The sequence below is a fragment of the Alexandromys fortis genome, unplaced genomic scaffold, assembly GCF_014885135.2.
Source record: "Alexandromys fortis isolate MF-2015 unplaced genomic scaffold, M_Fortis_MF-2015_v1.1 scaffold_189, whole genome shotgun sequence".
In the NCBI taxonomy this organism is placed as follows: Eukaryota; Metazoa; Chordata; class Mammalia; order Rodentia; family Cricetidae; genus Alexandromys; species Alexandromys fortis.
Genome location: NW_026068081.1, coordinates 1,234,598 through 1,255,577, shown reverse-complemented (window position 1 = coordinate 1,255,577; position 20,980 = coordinate 1,234,598). Strand labels below are relative to the sequence as shown.

The 20,980-nt window shown below is 38.3% G+C and overlaps 1 protein-coding gene across 5 annotated transcripts in view; it reads left to right on the top strand.

Moving 5' to 3' along the window:
- Klhl13 (kelch like family member 13) overlaps nt 1-20,980 on the top strand; it is a 163,027-nt gene that overhangs the window by 71,616 nt on the left and 70,431 nt on the right. For all 5 annotated transcript variants that reach the window (XM_050121937.1, XM_050121933.1, XM_050121934.1 and 2 more), the window contains one exon: nt 1,085-1,156. In XM_050121937.1, the coding sequence (XP_049977894.1) occupies nt 1,107-1,156 (50 nt within the window). In that variant the 5' untranslated portion in view covers nt 1,085-1,106. The remainder of the gene's footprint in view (nt 1-1,084; nt 1,157-20,980) is intronic.

The window sequence follows — 20,980 nt, the reverse complement described above, 5'->3', positions numbered from 1 at the left end:
TATTATATATTAATTAATATGTGTATAACGTTATATTTATATATGTTAATATATAAATTATGTAGCATTGTATATAATATCTATCTTTTAATTGACATTATTACAAAGAAACAGATGTAGGTGTAATTCAGTTTACTAAAACAAGATAACCATGAAACCAATTTCATTCATTTCAAGATAAACAAAATTGCTACCTAGTGTTTAATCCCTAAGATTTAAGATGTTCTAAATTTCTGGCCTGTATTTTGTGCAAACCCCTGTAAAAAAAAAAGCTTTATGGGCTTCTCAAACTTTGAGTGTCCACATCACCATGGGAATTGATGCTGTCTTTGTATAGTGAATATTTGCCCCAACCCTTTGCTTTTCATTTCTTTCATCTAACCTAACTTCCCACACACTTTTCAAGCCTACTGAATCTGTTTATATGTATTTTCAAATCCTCTATATGCATTGACTGTCTATAGACACTTGCTCGCTAATTGTAGTAGGAGCTGTGGGCCTCTTCCCACAGCCTGGCTCCTGGCCACCTGGCTAGCTTATGCCCCGAAATAACACACAAACTGTATTCTTTTAAACACTGCTTGGCCCATTAGCTCTAGCCCTTACTGTCTAATTCTCATATTCAGATCAACCCATCTCTAATAATCTGTGTAGCACCAGTCTTACCGGGAAAGATTCAGCATGTCTGACCTGGTGGCTTGCTTCATCGTGTCTGTCCCAGAGAGCAGAGCTATTGAGTTTGAGCTCACTTCCTCTTCCTCCCAGCATTCTGTTCTGTTTACTCCACCCACCTATGTTCTAACCTATAAAATGGGCCAAGGCAGTTTCTTTATTAGCCAATGACTTTCCTCCATCAGCTAATGACTTCACGTGGAATTATCAATGCTATTTTCAGTAACTATTTAATGATTCGCCATTGGGTTTTCAATATATTGTGACTATTGAACTTTGTAATATGATTCAATTTCATAATTTCCACAGGTTTTATTATGGACACTAGAAACATGGATTTATATTATAAAACTTTCCTAAATTTTAAAAATAGCACTGTTGTGAATTTTGGCTTTTTTTTCTTCCTGAATAGGTCTGTTCAGCTCTGAGAGGTGATGGATATTCTACACAGAGGAGAATTAGTTGCTGCGATACTCCGCAACCGGTATTTATGGAAACAATTTACTTTATAAGTTGTATGATTTCTCTATTTTATATGCTTAACATAGAAGGTAATAAATATTTATTCACTGCCTAGCTTAAAAATAGGAATTACTTTTTAAATAAGTAAATACAAGAATAGCTAAGTGATGAGATACATAAGGAGTGTTGCTGACACTGTGTTCTGAGCTAATGATAAAGAGAGCATGCCTAGAAAACATACTGGATATAAAGTGTGAACAGCTGGCGTACAGTCACTGGAGATTATGATTTCAAATTTTAGTTTTAAAAGCATTATCTGTGAATAAATACAATCATAAATACAATCATAGCTTCATAGTAAAAGTCCCAATAGCATTTTTTAAATAGTACTTCCCTGTGATTATACAGATATTTCTGTCACTAAAAATCCAGTTATACACTTTCCACGGAGTTACTGTGAGCCATTAGAGCGCTCCAAGGCAGATTAAGAATTTAAATTAATGGTTTAAAGAAAAATAGACTTGTTTATGCATGTGTAAAAGAACATTTTTCCTTCTTAGTAGTTTGATTACAGAGTTTGGGTGAAGCTTTGGAAATAGCATGTCCCACAGAGTTCTCTGTGTTCTGGTTATTTGCATGGTAGGAGTCTTGCGGAATGTTCTTATCTGTTCTAAACTTCAATTTCATCCTCTGTGAAGTGGGACCAGTAATGCCTCCACTGCATGCTGTAGTATGGTATGTGTGTGCTTGTAATGTGTGTGAGGGGAAAGAGGGAGGGCACAGTTGGCAGCAGGCTTGGTAAATAGTAAGTGGTATGGAAGTGCTAGTATTATTGAAATTTTAGTGTGGGACTTTAGTTATTAAAATGTGGCACAGCCATACAGGGGACATCGTTTCCATTAATAATAGATGCATATACAACTGGAGTCCTGTAAGTTTATAATGGAGGTGAAAAACCCTATGTAGTTACCCTAGCAACACAGGACAGTTCATTAGCTGTGTATTTGTGAAGGTAGTGATAGAAACGAACCTATTTTTCTGCATGTTGTATACAAGTTCACCTGTTAGTTGTGTGGAGGATATAATAATTAATAATGATAATAAATGACTAAGTTACTGGATTGTGTGTTCATTATACTATACTTCTAATATTATTTTAGATTGTGATCCTATTCATATAAAAATGTTTGCTATAAATAATATACTGTGTTACAGTGACATTAACCTCAGGTGGAATATTTTTACAATGTCTGCCATCTAAGTTTGTGTAAATGTGTGGATGACTATATGCTTTGTATACAGTGATAAACGTACCTAATGATTTATTTAGCAGAACATATCCCCATCATTAAGTGAGTCATAATGAATTTGTGATTCTGAATTCTGAGGTATTTTAAAATACAGTTGAATTGTAAGACAAGAAATGGGAATGGTTAAAACAGAAGTGGAACATATATAAAGTCATGGCTATTTGATGTATAGTATATAATGGGTTTTACATAACAATCCCATTAAGTAATCATTTAAAGGATGCTGATGTATCAGGTTGTGAACTCTCAACATCTTTGGTAGGGTGTGGTACGAATCTGTACTGGGAGACTGTAAGATATATTTGCTTAATAACGCAGAAATCAGTAAAATTATAAAAATAATTTGTGGTCATCTTTGGTGAAAAGACAGAGAAGACTCCCGCCAAAGAAGCAGGTAGGTTAAGTGCAGATCTTCACCTTTTCCTTCCCTCCTCCAAATCAATCCCCCCAGTTTCCTCCCCAGCCCTGTAGCAGACCACCTACTGCAGCCTTCTATCCTCTTCCCCTGTTTTCAGTGGATCAAACAGATATTCCCCTCCAAACCTCCTCCCGGACTCCACACTCAATTTTTTTTTCAATTTTGAAGATTTTATTTTTCTTTCTGACCACGTATACATGTAGCAGGAGTGGACGTGCTGTGCTTGTGAGAGCAGTATCTCTGGAGCCCAGAACGGGCTGTTGGGTGCCTTAGGACTAGAGGTACAGGAAGTTGGAAGGCATCATGAGTGCTAAGAATTGAACTCCTCAATTCTCTGCAAGGGGCCTTCTGAGTCATCTCTCCAGCCCCCTCAAACATAAATTTCACAGAACATTAAGTCAGCATGAATTCTTTGAAAGGATATGTTTTTCTTAGAAATTTTCTTAAGCTATCCGAGAAAGATTCCTAATTACAAACTCTAGAGAACCCACTTCATTTATCACAGCCTCCAGCTCCCGCATGCATTCGTGGGAACCAGCAGGCACTGTGGATCGTCACTGCTCCTTCCTCACTCCAGATCCCATATGCCACTCTCCCCCCAACTCTGTAGCAGACCACTTGTTGCAGCCTTCCTCTCCCTGCAGCCTCCCGCTCCAGTGGATCACGCAGATCTGCTCCAAACTTCCTACCAGTTCATCCTGTGAGCTCAGATCCAGCAGGTATTCCCTAGGAACCTACCACCTAAGCCTGCCAAAGATGCAGTATGCCAGCTAGACAGGTAGCACACTTCAGCTCTTCACTCTCCCTCTTCTCCTCCACATCGGATCCTTTAGTTGCGCCCCCAGCTCTGTAACTCACTACCTCTTGTAACTTCTCATGTTCTGCCCCCTTACTAGGGGACTGAGCAGATTCCGGTAAACACGTTGCTTTCCTGCTTGCTGTGGGCTCCATAAGGCCCCTCTAGTCCATCACCTTTCCTAAGTATTGTTGCAATACGAGCGGCGGGCCTGGGTCCCCAGCACCCCAGCCGCCTGGTAGCTTATGCCCCGAAATAACAACACACAAACTGTATTCATTTAAGCACTGCTTGGCCCATTTCTATCTAGCCTCTTCTAGGCTAATTCTCGCACCTGGACTAGCCCATTTCTAATAATGTGTGTAAGCACCCCAAGGTGCACTTACCGGGAAGATTCTAGCCGTTGGAGCTTCATCGTGTGTGTCTGGGAGAGCGAAGCATGGCCTCTGCTCCAGAGAGCAGAGCTGTTGAGTCTGAGCTCACTTCCTCTTTCTCCCAGCATTCTATTCTGTTTACTCCTCCCACCTATGTTTTAACCTATCAGGGCCAAGGAGTTTCTTTATTGCTTAACCAATGAAATCAACAGATTGATATATGACACTCCCACATCAAAGTATGAGCACTCAATACTTAAAAACACATTTTACTTGGAACCCTCATTGACTACATCTATCAGGATCCCAAAAGAATTCCCTACCAGGCAACACAGAGCCACCACACTCTCCAAAGAACCAGAGAGGGCAACAGAAACCACAAAACACTCACTCAAGAAAGATAAGACCATATACCAACACCTAGAATTTTGGTCTTCTCAAACCCAGGTGCCTACCCCAGCATAAAAATACAATCAATCACACCCAGGACAATATGTTTCCACTAGAGTCCTACAACCCTTCCATAGCAGACCCTGAGAACTGCAACACAGCTGAAGCCCAAGACAAGGACCTTAAAATAGCCTTTATGGATATGATAGAGGCCCTTAAAGAGGAAACTAATAAATCCCTTTAAAATTCTATGAAAACACAAACAAGAGTGGAAGGAAATGAGTAAAATAGTTTAAGACCTGGAAGTGGGAATCAGATCAGTGAAGAACACCCAAAGTGAGAAAAAGCTGGAAATGAAAAATTTAAGAGCTAGAACAGGAACCTCAAAGGTAAGCCTGACCAATGGAATACAAGAGATGGAAGAGAGATTCTTGGACATTGAAGAGTGATAGAAGAAATGGATACCTCAATTAAAGAAAATGTTAAATCTTTAAAAATCCTGGCACAAAACATCCAGGAAATATGGGACACTATGAAAAGACCAAATCTAAGAAAAATAGGAATGCAGGAAGGGGAAGTATCTTTACACCCATATTCATTATAGCATCATTCACTATAGCCAAGAGATGAAAAACTACCTTTAATATATAATGAAGAAATGACTTATTCTATACAAAATTACAGTGGAATCGTGTCCAGGCTTTTTAAAAGGGATACAGCCATTTGTCACAATATGGATGAATCAGGAGACATTTTGCTAAGTGAAATGAGACAAATGTCAATCTCACTATGGGATGTAAGGGGAAAAAAAGAAAACAACCAGCCTCAGAGGTGAAAAGTAGAAACTATGGGCAGGGAGCAGGAAAAACTGGGATGAAGTAGGTCATGGGGTACAGATTTATACTTAGGTAATTTGCAAAGATCTGGAGATATGAAGTGGAGCTTGAGCATAGTAATTGATATGGCAGTATTGGATGAAAATTTGCCAGGAGATTTTAGGAGCTTTCACTAAAGATGACAAATATGGAGTGTGCCAGAAATGTTCATTTATTTGACTATTAGTAATTGTTTCACCATGTCTACATGTACTAAATCACCACGATGTATACCTTAAATGCATACCATAAATGATCAAATAAATTTTAGAAGTGGATATATTCATATATCTATAAAAATTACATAAGTTTTTTTTAAAGATTTATTTATTTATTTATGGATACACGTGTTTTCTGCATGTACATTTGTACACTAGAAGAAGGTACTGTATTTAGTGGGACTACACCACCCTGTGGGTACTGGGAATTGAACTTGGGACCTGTGGAAGAACAGCTAATGCTCTTAACCACTGTGCCATCTCTTTAGCCCGAAGTTATACAAGATTTTTTAAAAAATCAATAAACAACTAGAAAAGTAATTTATAAATAAAATTGAAAATAACAATACCTTTTATTTGTATTAGTAGTGGCTCCTTCAAAGATTCAATGAAAAACATTCCACACAAAATAGCCACAAAGCATAAATATTTAGCAATAATCTCAGCTACAACTCACAGGACCTATGTGAACATGATTTTTAAATTCTCAGAAGTAAGGCAGAGCACTTACGTTGTATGCCATGATCTAATTACAAGACTAAAAGTGCTGGTTAAATATAAATTCTCCCTAGATCATTGTATAGATTCTGTAGCTTTCTCTTAAGTTTAGGAAAATGCCTGCTGTTTAATCTCATCTTTCACTGCTGTTCAGGAGAGCATGCAAATCTGAAACATATTCATGGAGCTATAAGGGGAAAAAGTTAATGATTTTTGCTGTCAAGGGAAAAAGAGGAGTGGAAGAGGTGGACAGAAGCCAGGTTAAGTTTAAGGATGTGTGAAGCAATTGCTGTGTTGCACTGTGTAGTATTATATAGGTATGAATATGCCACAAACTACTTACTGAAGCTTTCAACAAGAGAACTGACATCTTGTGTAAGTTGTTTGGGGAAGGAGGGTTGGAGATTTTGTGAGATCAACTGCCTACTGTTGCAGTCAAAGCGGGAAGTGAAAGATGACAATGGATGGCAGTGGAGATGCAGGAATGGACTATGAAATATGTAGGCTATGTCTGAAAGCACTCAATAGCCAACCGGATTAGTCACACCCTACTCAGAATAATTTTGAAATTCCTAGTTTGGCAATGCCACCAAGGATGCCCTCTTGTTTCTGTCGGAATGCAACCTATTTTTCAATATGCACATCAAATTTGATGCTCTCTGATCAGCCAGATGGTCCAGGAGAGTCTCTTGGCTTCTGAATAGTTGACTGCATTTATTATATGGCTTTTATTTTCACATTGAAGTAATTTGAGCTTGTTGATACCTATGAAATTGTTCATTGAACTGTTTCAGAGCATGGATGACTTACCAAATGCATTTTATGTCGTTTATAGTGGGTTTTGTACTCAATAAATAGTGGGCAGGTACTCAATAAATACAGAAACTGGAGTACTGATGATCAGTCATTTGGTTGCTAATGATTTGTTTGGTGGTTTTCATGCATTTCTTACAATCAATCATCATTATAATTAAGAAACTAGATGCTGGCAGTCATAAGACACGAGATGAGATAATTTAGTTTAGATTCTAGAAATAGTCCCAGGTTTGTTTTTTGTTTGGTTGTCTATTTGTTTTCAATTTTTTTTCGCAATTTTTCCTATGGGGTTCAGCTCTTTTAACTGGTATATTATGTAGTCACTTCTTCCCCTACCCTGTTTCTGTGACAGAACTAGACTGTTTTATCTAGTTAAACCTGATTCCAGGATGCCTTCCTGATATACTCAGACAGTAGAGAAATAGAATTTAAGGAACTTACCTAAATAATAAATTCTCACAAAATTTTAGTTTTAGTGAAATTTATATTTTCATATTAATTTTCTAATTTTCAGGTTCCTAATATCCTGTTCAGATAGAGCTTGTTAATTTAATTGCCTTATAAATAAAATTTGATTTAATTTTTGTATCAGTCCATTAAGGAGCAGTGGTTAGTTGCTCTACTCAAATTTAGAGTTTTGCTTTGTGACTTTTCTTATGTTTATGGACCTTTTGCACAAGGCTACTATATTGAAGCATTTGGACAAGCTTCCGCTATTCCTTTAAATTTTATATAAGAAAATTTCTAATGCATGAAACATCTATGATGACAATCATTTTGTAATAAAGATGCCCTTTTCTGCTTTGTTGAAAGGAAGTGCATTGTTAGACATAATTTTGAGTATCACAAACTTCCACAAATATATTTTTAATCTAAGTAGATGAAATTTATTTGATCTTACAGTATTTGGGCACTTCTGGAGCAGGAGATAATTTTGCAGCCTAAAAACATCCATAATATCTAACTATGGTTAGGATTCTTTGACACGGATGGATTCTGGCCTGGAACATCTTCTTGATGACTTAAGGCCCTGCATGAAGGCTCATCTGTGTCGAGGAAGGGCTGTGTCAAAAACTGAAGTGAGCCAGCATTGGTGTTTGTTGTTGGTGTTCCTATCCATTACATGAAGCGAATAATCCCCCTATCACAAGTATAAAATAAATTATTATTTACAAACCAACTTTGATGAGGAGGAACCCAATGGCACATGTCATTTTGATGAACAATTTATATAGCATGGAGTAATCGAATACAAGCAATAGAGGTGTGAGGCCTAGCAAGTATGTCTAGAAAATAGACTATGTAAAAACAAATGTTTGACATAGCTGGATTGTTTCTTAAAAACAATCTAGCTTTTCTGTATAAACTATGGATCAATTACTTATGCTCTTTCAATTTCAAATTAACCTTTTTATTGTTTTGCTTTGAGGAAATGCACTGGGCCCCTTTAAATGTTCCTTTTTTTTATTTTCAAGACAGGGTTTCTCTGTAGCTTTGAAGCCTGTCCTGAAACTCACTCTGTCACTCTGTAGACCAGGCTGACCTTGAACTCACAGATATTTGCAGGCCTCTGCTTTTCGAATGCTGGGATTAAAAGTGTGCACAACCACTCCCTGGCTAAATGTTCTTTTTCTTTACCACTTAGCCACTAAAGTTGTGCCAGTAGAGGTACTTGGAAGTTAAGTCAGGAAGGAGTGGCTTGGTTGTTGGTGTCTTTTCCTTTTTCTCAGCAGGCTTTTTTAAGGACATCTTCAGTGGTATTTATCTTCTCCATCCAGTAGTGTGTAGCGTTTCCTCATGTCCACAGAAACAGATTTATTGCAGAGTACTTCTAGTGATATTGTCTAGGCATTCCAAATGTTAAAAATGATAAAATCTCTGGGATTCTTTGATAAATCTACTGGATGAACAACACAGAAACTTCTGTCCCCTTCATTGAGCCAGATGTTTGTCCTCTCCAGTCCTGTGTGGAAAACACTTCCTTGGTCATTTAATCTAGATCTTAGGGGTGCTCGTTGCTTCTGGTAGCTATGATTCTTGAGCTTAGAATTCAGTTTATGCACTGCTAATCAGTTTCTCATGACTCCATTTTAATGCCATTCCAGTTCTCTGATGTTGTGGAGTCTTTTTAACCTTCAGGAATTAGATTAAGACAGGTGAAGGCAATTTAAAGTCTCTGTTGTCCATTCGAGTGTCACTTTTATTGTGTTTGTAGTTGAACAAGGTAAAACAACACATTTCAAGTCTCCTTGAAGGCGATGCTTTACAATCCCATAAAGATGAGCATTTCTTCGTGTTGGGGCTCTATGTGTTGTATCTTTGTCTCTTGTCTTTCTCTCCATGCCTAGCTACCCCTTTATTACTACGAATGTCTGTGTTCTTATTCTTCTCAATCTGTTTCTATTAGTCTTTATAAACTTGGTTTCCTTTTTTTTTTATAAAGTTCTTAGTCACAGCTTTGCTGATAGCAAACTATCATTTGACTTCCGTGGGTCTCAGCTTCCCTTGTTGGCTATAAAAGATGACAAATGAATGAAATCACAAAATATAAAGGTGCTCTGCAATTAATATGGTGCTATAAAGAGGCAAGATGATATTTTATTTATTACATAGATGGTTTTCCATTTTATATGCTTAATGGTTTAGTTATCATTTATTTTACAAGCCTTGTTGTACACTCAATGATGCTTATAACCCAATAAAACTTATTAAAAGTGCATAGGATTATGAGATGGGGTTGAATGTACTGGGTGCTAAAATAGGTGAGAAAATCAGACTAAAGTAAACCTGATAATTAGAATTTAATTATGGCCTCAAGATCCATGGTCTAGTTACATGGAGAGCCACCTGATCTTGAAGGACCTAAGCTGTCATCTGCTAAATGGCTGTGATGTTCATGGGACTTCTGCTAGGCACTTTACATGTATTATCATTGTTAACCCTTATATTTATTTTATAATCATTTTATTCTCTTGGAACAATTTTCAAAATATTTTGTTTGTGGACAGATTTGTGTTTGTTTTTGAACAAACTTAAGTTGTGTGGATCAATGGCAATACAATCTCCACATAGAAAATTTAACTTTTAATGTAGCTTATCAGTTTTATACTACTTGTATATATTAATGGATACTTGCATTCTAAAGTGGTTTAAATTTCACTTAAGAAGAATAAATGCAAAGATTTTTATGATAGTCTGTATATCATAAGAATTAAATTATACTTGCCATTAGACGAAGAATATTCTAGAGGATGACATGCTTGGTTATATATAGAAAGAAATGGAGCATGCAATTTAAAGTAGTGATTATTATTTGAACCAAAGTGTCCTGTTGAATAAAAGGATGATGCATTCTCCTAAGTGGAAATTATTATGAATTTAAATGAATGTGTGTCCTTCCTGTAGTTTTTGCCTATAGCTTGGTTTATATACAGTGCCCACCAGACTCAACTTTTCTCAGAGGATGTTAAAGACATTTGTCAGAAAACTTTCTTTAGCGCCCCCCCCCGTGTGTGTGTGTGTGTGTGTGTGTGTGTGTATGAGAGAGAGAGAGAGACAGAGGGGGGGGGAATCCATGCATTGTTAGTATTGCTAGTTTGAAGATAAGTTTTAAGCTTCTTTTTGGGAGGCAGTGCAATATCTGAGGATATGATCCTATTAGGTCAGAGGTTTCTAGAGGGTGCTGTGTTTCGTACTGGATATACAAAGCACAATTTGAATAGAGTCTCTATTTATTTTAATGATTGATGGAAGAAGAAAAACATGCTGTATCACACTTATCACTTTAATGGATGATATTGTTTAAATCAAGACTAGGACAGGTACCACTACCTCCTTCAGACCTATGCATTACCAGTGCAATGCTCTGGCATGCTCAAGAATGCATTTCTGCATTGTTTACATGGATACTTCAAACCCTCCTTTATTAGAAGAAACAAAGAAGTCTTTATAATATACATAATGGTGAAGTGGGTGATCTGTGTTTTTTTTCTATTTTATTGTTTGAAGTCATCATGTTTCAGTAAATAAAAACTGAATTTAAAAAACAGATCTATGCAGTGAGGGTTATGGCAATATTAAGGAGTGGTTTTAATGAACTTAGTGATGTATCATTTGATTGTATATGGAGACAAAATTAGGTATGTGTTCAAATTATTTGCTGCTGTTATAGAATAATAAATTTTATGCAAAACAAGTATTCCATAAATACGATGAAATAATTTGAAATTTCTATTTTATATGCATAATGGGAATGATCTTTTTCTTTGCATGCCATATGTATATAAAAACACATTTTGGTGTGAAAATTTTCAATGACAGTGCCTCTTTGAAACATATAAAAACACAAAAAAGGCTACCTAAAACCTATCTGAGAGGTTTAGTCTTTTAATGGTCATTGTGGTGTTACCTTATGAATGAGAAATACCATTTATAGGTATATCTCTGGAAGAATGGAAGAATCGTGCTCAAACCAGTGTATGTTCATATGCAGGACATCCCTATTCACTCTAGCCAAAATGTAAAAAGGGGTGATGGGAAGCAAGTCTTTCATGGATATAAATTTTATCTGGGGGAATAAACTTATTTTGCAACAATTTTGGTGAAATGACTCCACAACATTCTGAAAACACTAGATGCCTCTAAAGTGTTCACAGAAGTCATTAATTTTATTTCATATGAATGTCAGCTCAAAAATAAACAACTATCAACAATGATGCCTAATCAGTAGTGAGGTGTGTGTGGTACTGTGTGCGATGATATTAGGTTGGTCACAAATACTACCTGTTATAGGAGCCATCTATCTCTTTTGATGAATTGTTTTTATCAAAGGTAAATTATATTCATTTTCTTGTCACAATCACAGGAATTTTTGTTTTAAAATAAATGTTCAGTTTTAGTATTGATTTAAAAACAAAAGTAAACAATAAAGTTTCCACTGAGATGACAAATGAGGACGAGTCACAGATGACTGGAAAATGGAAACTCTAAGAAACACTGTTTTCTGTGCTCAAGGGAATTTATTTTTAATAAGTACATATTGAGCATTAGTTTAAGCTCATCAAAATTGAACAAAGGCATGGTTTTTGCCTTTGGAGCTCTCATCCTAAGAAAGGTGAAAAGTCGGACTTACCAATAATTCCAAGAATCTAAATGTGCCAAGTTCTTGAACAGAGGACAAAGTGGGTTCATAATATGATACCTGTTTGGCTAGCAGTACGATACAGAGAAAATAAACTGAAGTCGAAGAGCCTTGGCTTAACTTAGGCACTGTTGCGGTCTCTGTTCGAAGCTCCTTCTACCTCTACCTTTTTCTTTGTCAATAAACTGAATGTCATCTAGATTCGGCCTCTCCTTTATCCCCTCACATACGGAGATAATATATCAGGGACTTAAGAATATATGACTTTTGGAGCTAGACTGCTTTGTTCCGAATTCTAGGTCCAGTATTTATATACTGTGTAACAGCAGCCATATTGCTTTGTTATTCTGTCTTAGTTTTGTATTTTGGAAAGGATATTATCAAAATTTACATTATAAAAATATAGTAAATTCAGTGATCAAGAAGGCGAAACATTTCTTAATATTCTTTGGCACAGAGTAACTGATAAACATTTGCTAATTAGACTTGTATATTCTATTCCATAAAAATCTCTTTGACTGTCTTCCAGTACTGCTATCTTATTTTGACCTGATTTGGTCCCAGTTGGAATTGTGCCCTAACTAGTGTTGTATCGTTCTCCCTCTCTGCTCCCCCCTGACTTGACGCTTTACATGCTCTTGCGTGTTTATAAATACTCAGGTCTGTTGTCATCTCTGTCAAGCGTTCTCTGATTTCCTGCTCTAGTACAGTTAAGGCTATCTGTGGTTTGCTCATTTATTCCAGCTAGAGACTACTGCATTTACTTCACATCTCATGTCCCTTAGACCATTCTCACATTCAAAGTGGGGGCCTGAATTTATTGTGTCGATGTAGCAGCCTAAGCAAAGGCCCTGGTACAAAGTAGATGCTTATTGAACACTTGAGTCGTTGAATGAAGGACCTCTGCCTGTAGGTGCTTGGCTTACAGTCTTTGTTTCGAATGCTGAAATGAGCACACATAAGGAGAAGCAGCTACACATGCGTGCTGAGTGCTGGGGGAGTTTATAAAAGGGCATTTGGTTACCTTTAGAATAACGAGATTTGAATATTTGAAACTCAAGAAAAGGCAAAACTTCTGTGAAAACAGGAGGCCATCCACAATCTTTGCAAGAGATTTTTTTTTTTGGAATTTTTCTCAAAGTTTACTTGCAAATCAGTTTTTTAACCATTGCATATCACATCTGTGATGGTGAAATGTGTGTATGCCAGATGCAATAACTACAATTACTATACTTAATCTGCATGCGTAGTCAATGTGTCCCTTGGACAGTACTAGCCCGAGACTCAGAGCCACATAGAAACAACATCAGGAAAGAAGTGCTTGACTTTGGACCAGAAGCCAGAGTTGTGGAGGAAGATGAGCCTTGTTGTTTTTGTATGACCTTTTGAACATCCGGTTTCCCTGTTCTACAACACACTTTCTATCCTTGTCTTCCCTCTAAATTGTCAGATATACTACATCCGTGGCTTCTTTTTCTATAATTGTTGTTACACATGTGTGTATATACGTGTATATTTCTAAATGTATAAATATGCTTATCTGTGTAGGCGTGTGTGAGTACCATGGCACACTTGTGGAGGTCAAATGACAACAACCAGGAGTCAGTTTCCAGAGATGGAACCTAGGTTATCAGGGTTCAAGGCTGGAAGAAACTTTATCCACTGAGCCCCATTTCCTTGATTCCTACTACCTTCCAAAGTCCCTTTGTGCTGCTTACATTCAGGAAATAGCACCCTGCCTAATATTGCCAGGGTCACAGAAGTTTTCCTTCTAGTCCAGCCAGCTTCAGTCCCTCAGGGCAAAAGCTCTTGGCTCTTTGAAGAGACTTGGTTGAACTAATCCACACTAATGTGTGAATATCTGATAGCCCCCCCCCCCATCTCAGAAGCTAGAGTTATTATAATCTCAGCAGGCTTCTGGGTAGCTCACACGAACCTGTAATCGCTGTGATTTCTGGTAGTACTACAGAGCAAACAGTGGGGCAGGAGGAAGGGAGATTGGAGCTAAGTGGGAGTTTCACAACAGCAGAAGCTATTTGAGACTGCACAGTTCTTGCTTGAAACCATTCCTTAGTTTCCCGTCTTGGCCTCCCCCCTTACATTGGCCCTGTATATTCTCATGCGCAGACTTGCTATATGCATCAGGTTGTGTCATTTTTTTTCTTCATGGCTACATGGCATTTCTGGGCAAGGTGGTGGTGGTAAGTAGTTGTACTGAGAAATAGAATTGCATTGAAAAAGAGGCTCCTACAATCATGTAGCTTGGTCTCTTAGGAAGACTTCTAACAGTGGGACCAGGACCTCTCCCTGGCGCGTAGCTGGCTTTTGGTAACCTGTTCCCCATGCTGGATTACCCGACCCTGCCTCAACGTCAGGGGAGGAACTCGGTTTTGCCTCACCTTGATGTGGCATGCTTTGTGCAAGGCCATGATAGGCCTGTCCCTTTCTGAATGGAGATGGAAGGAGGGTGAATGGGGAGGGGAAGCTGGCTGATATGTAAAATAAATGCAAAAAGTTATTTAAATAAAATTAAAAAGGAAAAGAGGCTCCTGAAGATTACAAGCGGTAGGGTGTTTAAGCCCAGCCTTGGCTTGTGATTTGTTAGTGCAGGGTCCCATCTTGGCTTCTATATTTCATTGTCCAGGACCTTCTTCCTTTAATTGGTAGTGTCTGCATTCCTGGCTGGCTGATTGTTCTTTGGCCTGCCCTTTCTTTAGGCTCGGATTCCTAACAGCCTTTATGCTTCTTATACCTTTAACCAGGCTCGAAGGCCTTGCATGCTAAATTGCTGTCCTCAAATGTGAGTCCAATGTTAGCAAACTCCAAAGATCACATTATAAGACCGCATTTTTTTTTCTTCTTCTTAGTGAAAGCCAACAGGCCTCCCAGCCATTTCCCAAGACACCCTGGAGATAGTGGCTAATGATCCGCTTCAGTTAGCCCACATAGCTCCTGCAGCTTCCGCCCTCACTGCCCGTGCTCCATGGTAATCCGGTTTGCAAACAGGCTCTTTCTCTTGGGAAATCCAGTTGTATTTTATTTTTATATTGTTCCCTGTGTTGATGTCCTTGATATGTGTTCCCTGCCAGTCTGTGTGAAAGAAGAGACAAGGAAATGTGGAGCTAAAGAACAGAGATTCATTCGTAAACCTAAATAAGCTTCTAATTGGATAAGGTTTCTTAGCTCTTTAATCAAAATTCTGTATTCCTCTATTTTGAAAGTTGAGGTCATGTTAGCATTATGCCTTCCTGGGTTTCAGTTCTCTACTTAATCGTGTTTTGTTCATTGGGATATATTAATTGTGCATGCTGCTGGGTTGCATTAAGACAGATTCCTTTGAGTATATGATATGCTTTGACTGTATCCCCCATCCCCCCACGGCTTCACTTCTTCCCATCGTTCTGTTAGTCTCCTTCCTCCTCCCAGCCTCTCGTTTGCTTCTATAGTTTCCTCTCGACTGCCCTCCATACCGTTGGTGTTACTGGGTATTGGCAATGTGCAGCAGCTTGCTTGATTGAACCTACTGTTTAATATTTTTGCTCCATCTAGTGGAGCATTGATTGCCAATATTGGGTTTCAGAATGTGTTCTTTCATCAACACTGGTGGAAATAAGAATTTAATAGAATCTAGCAATCCACAGAATAGACTTCTATCATTTTTAATTACTAGTCTGTGGAAATGACTAGCTTTAGGAGGCGCGGCTTCATTTTTTTTCAGCATTCACTAGATTAGCTGGTGACAAGCCTGTGAAACACATTTCTTCACTCTCTCAGCTTTACCAATTTTGCCTTTACTTAGAAAATTGACAATGAGCACTGCTTTTATTCTAGCTTAGCGCTTCCTTTTCTCAATACAGTTCATTAGTCATTTAGTGAGTCACCCCCGCATCCATCTCTTCCATGGTTATTTATCTGCTCTGCTGTGCCGAGCGCGCTGCCAGTCACAGGGTCTATCATGCAAGCATCGAACAGAAGCACTTGCAGTGTGCTGCTTGCTCTTACAGTCTTTTGTTTGCGGCTTGTGACTCATACTTTAGTTTGGGGAGGATAAAACTCCTTTAATGATTTCTTATTTAACTATCAAAAATTAGGATTAGAAAGAAAAGAAGAACCTACCTCTGCTGACATGACTTTTACAAAATTTATCTTTTTTTATCAAGTTGATATTTATGAGGCACTGATTTAGGGATTATAAAAACATACAATCTAACCTTATATGAGCAGGATTTGGTGTGTGTGTGTGTGTGTGTGTGTGTGTGTGTGTGTGTGTAGAAACATGGGGAGGGAAAAGAAGCAAGCAGCTATAATCCAAAGAGATAGGAGATATATTCCTCAGGAAACTAGAACCCGGCACCTGGTAAGGGATTGTGGGAGGGTTTCATGAAAGGGTATTCATGAATACTTTAGCATGGCTAGACGTTTCTTTGGTTGACAGGGAGCACGGAATTCCAAATGGAATCATCTATGAAACTAGTTGGGCACAATAAAATATGGGATGTTTAAAATGTATGACAAAAAAATTGCTGATTTATAGGTAAAAGGAAACCTCAAATTGACATTGGGAAGATATTTCTGGCACAGGTATAGATCGACATTTCTGCAACTTTTGTTTGTTTATTTGTATGTTTTGGTATAGTGAGACTTTCACAAGTTACTCCCTATTCCTTCCCATCACTACGCGAAAACTTAGGGAGGATAGTGTGCTTAGTATTTGTAGTTTGCAGTTTTCCTTAAAATAAACAACACTGTGTGTGTACCCCCGTGTGTGCATGTGCGTGTGCCCCTCATAAACACTGAATTAGATGTCAGAGGCCTGATTCTTGTTTTCCGTTTATCTCAGCAGCTGTTACCAAGTGCGTCATTTAACGACGTTGTTTTCTCACTGGTAGAATGATAAGAACATTGCCTTCTTGAGGACCAGGTTAACATGAAAATGAAAATGAGATACTTAAGAATTAAGCAGTATAATAAAATGTTAGAATGTTTTCTGGTTGAGATTAAGCTGGTACTTAACACAACTAAATATCTTACTTAGTATCTAGCTAGGAAAATCAGATCCACAAGTAATTGACAGATGGGGATGTTTTTGTTTATTAATGTAAAAGGTTTGAGCTTGTGTTTGGGGAGTTCAGTTAGTTTCTCTTTGTTTTTTTCAAATTAAAATGATAATGGGGCTGGAGAGATGGCTCAGCAGTTAAGAGCACTGGCTGCTCTTCCAGAGGACCTGAGTTCAATTCCCAGCACCCACATGGTGGCTCGCAGCTGTCTATAATGGGATCTGATGCCCTCTTCTGGCCTGCAGGTATATGTGCAGAACACTCAGACATGAAATACAAATAAAATAAAATAAAATGATAAAAAATTAAACTTAACCAATATCCTAGCACATATATTCTAACCCCTTTTAGGTTCTTTCTTTATGTTAGTAAAATATGTATATTTATGGTCAACTTTGAATAATTAATATTGGTTAAGTAGTGTGAATTTCCATCTGTTGTATTGCTGTGTAGTCAGTTATATGCTATGAATTTTGTTCCTTACTATTTTTTAATAAATTTATTTATTTTACATTCCAGCCACCGTTTTCCCTCCCTCCTCGCCTCCCCATTCATCCCTCCTGTCCTCCTTTGTTTCCGCCCCACCCCAATCTACTCCTCTTCTACTTCTGTTTAAGAAAGGCAGGTCTCTCATGATCAGCCAGCCATGGCATATCAAGTTGCAGTGAGAGTAAGCACCTCCCCACCTATTAAGGGTGTGTGCAAGGTGACCGAGTATGAGAAGTAGGGTCCCAAAAGCCAATAAAAGAGTCAGAGACAGCCCCTGCTCCCATTGTTAGGAGTCCCACAAGAAGACCAAAATACACAACTGTGACGTATATACAGCAGACCTAGGTCAATCCCGTGCCGGCTCCCTGGTTGTCAGTTCAGCCTCTGGGAGCCCCTATGAGCCCATGTTAGTTGATTCTGTGAGTTTTTCTGTGGTGTCCTTGACCCCTGGCCATCACATTTGACTGGTGGAAACAGATGCAGACCCACAGCCAAACATTAGGCAGAGTTTTGGAAATTCTTTAGAAGAAGGGGAGAAAAGATTGCAGGATCTATACAATTTTTTTTTAACAAAGAGATTCATTGACCTATCCAACGCATAGGAATGTTTCACCTTAATGTATGCGCAGCATGCATGTGCCTGTTTAATGATGGAGGCGAGAAGAGAGCACCTCTCCCTCCAGAACTGAAGTTACAGATAGTTGTGAGGCACCAGGTTTGGTCAGGAAACTGAACCTGGTTCTCTGCAAGAACAGCCATTACTCCTAACCACTGAGCCATCCCTACTGCCGTGAGTTGTGACCTATTCTAAGGATATCTAAGACATTTCAGATTTTGTTCTTTAGGATTGGAATGCTACGAAACCCTAGTCTTTGCTTTCTTTCCCATTTCTCTCCTAATCCACAGACAAGTTATCAGTAGCAGGAAAAGCCTTCTTTGCCATTCCCTTTCCTTTGCTCCATAGTATTGAATGCCAGTACTACTGAAATCTGGCAATTCTCCTGCAGTATGAACTTGGGAGCTATAGGAATATGAATCATTTCTTTTAATATAAAGCATGAATAGCGTTCCAAAAAGCCAGTAAAAGAGTCAGGGACAGCTCCTATTCCCACTATTAGGAGTCCTACAAAAAGACCAAGCTACACAACTGTAATATGGGCACAGAGGACCTAGGTCAGTCAGGACCTAAGTGCAGGCTCCCTGGTTGTCGGCTGTCAGCTCCTAGACTAACCCTTCTTTATACCAATGATTTTCCAAATATGCCATACATAGACTTAAGGACAGAAAGCTCTATAAACAACCTCCCTTCAACCATGTTCTAAGCTATCTTACATCTCAGCAGCCAGGAAGCTGTCATGAATGTGATAAGAAGATGATATTTAATGTGAAATTGGAGTGAGTTATCGTAAGCCTAGTGTAGACACTTGTTACAACTAATCACAGATATCTGGTACTTATTAATGGGCTTTCATTGGTAGTTTTTTGTAATCACGCCTCTCCCCCATTCCCTTTACAACCTTGAAATTATCTAGCTAGAATAATTTCAGTAAAATATCTATTCTAATGAAATGATAATGTAAACTTGAGATCTTACCTGTTTGGTCTAAAGAAAATACTAGGATAGTTACCAGTGTTTATTATACTAAATGGGTGAATGGTCTGACTTGCTTTGTTTTCAGTCCCTGATATCTTTAATGTGCAGTTTTAAAACATTATTCTGGAGACAAACTAAGCAGTTTTTATGTCCTCCTAACTACTAGTCCTTCCTGAAGATTACTTGAGAAGATGTGGCACTTTTCCAAAGTTACATACCCTCTGTATTTTCCTCTGTATTTAATTTTTTTTCTTAAAAATTAGTATAAAGCTCTCAATGAAAGAGAAGGGTATGTAGACAACTCTTATCTTGGAAATCTTTTAAGTCAGAGAGCATACACTTTCAATTATTAGCTACATTTTGAAATTATTAGCCTCTTCCTCTTCATTCATTTGAACATAAAGGCAATGATTATGATGAAAAGACTTTCATTGTTGACATAAATGAAAACATCATGGCTTTTGTATCCTTGAATAAATCTTAAGATAAACAGGGTGAAACAAAGCTCGAATACTTACTGAGTATTCGACATTGGGCATAATGAGATGTGATTCCATAGAGTGAAAATACTGATATTCACACGCTTAAGGACACCTCTTTCTATATTTATCTCCTAGCAAAACAGTTAACCCTTTAAAAACTACAGCTTTCTTCTTACACGTAGGTATTCTCCTTTAACAGCCTGTCCCTGGAGATATTGAAGCAGGATCAAATAATTCACCCTGCTTCCCATCTCTTTCTGTGCTCCTCATGAATTCCTTTAGTTTATTGAAAGCCTTCAAGGTGAATACTTTTGCTTTACTGCTAGTGATAAAACATAGTCACAGTTTCCCCCAACTTAACAGCTGTTTTCTAAAGGTCACTTGTCCATCTTTCAGCTATTCTGTTGGCGTCTTTCATCTGTCCTCTGTAATTTTGGAACTAGAGGTACGACATACCTAGCAATAAAGTGAAGCTCCTGTCTAACAGGGCTCATCTCTGCACCATTTTTATATTCTCCTTGGAGGTTTGAGCGTGGTTTAGGAAGTTATTAGAAGAGGTATGTACTTTGAAATCTGGAAAAGTGGGTTTCTTGAGCTCACGTGGCCCCATTCTCTGCCTTCTGCCCTTATTGTCACCCTTTTGATCAATTCTGTTTCATGTAATGAGCATAGGATCAAAGTGATTTCTTATGTATTGCATGCTAAACATTAGAATAACGCAAGCCCCTCTTAAAGAAAAATTGGACGATATTACAGAAAAGAGTACAATTTAGGGTAAATCTACAAGGATGGGTTTCTCTCAGAAAAGGAGATGGAGGGGGTAAAAATGCATGCCAGGAGGACCTGTGGAGCAAAAGCAAAAAAGAACAAAGAAAACTGATTATGACAGAGGGAACGACAGCCTGCTGTTTCTGGGCTGCTACAGCAGTGAGCTGAAAGAGCCAGCCAGCCACTGTGTAGTGGATCCTTGCTGCACTTACTGCCTGCTTAATTCTGCGGCTGATCCATCCACTCACTCAACAAATGGTTTCTCATAACACAAAGGATACAATGCAAATCTTTTCACTGTCATGAATTGTCTTCTGCTCTGTGGTCTTTTGTATGCCTTAAAATGCACGTCCCTCAACACTGCCACTTTCTTTGCAGCCACTCAGCCACCGCCAGCTATAAGTCAGCATTTAGCCTCAGTGGCAGCACGGTTTTCATTCTTCCTCTGCTCTGGCACCCTGGTTCTGTGCCACGAAAGCTTCTTCACCATGTTTTTCTGCCTCATTCCCCCCTCAGTCAGGAGCTTCTTGAGATTAAAAAAGCTGTCTCTCTCGTTCACTTGTCTATCAGTATCAGTACGCATAGTGCATAACACAGGTAATTCCAAGAGTAAATGAATTT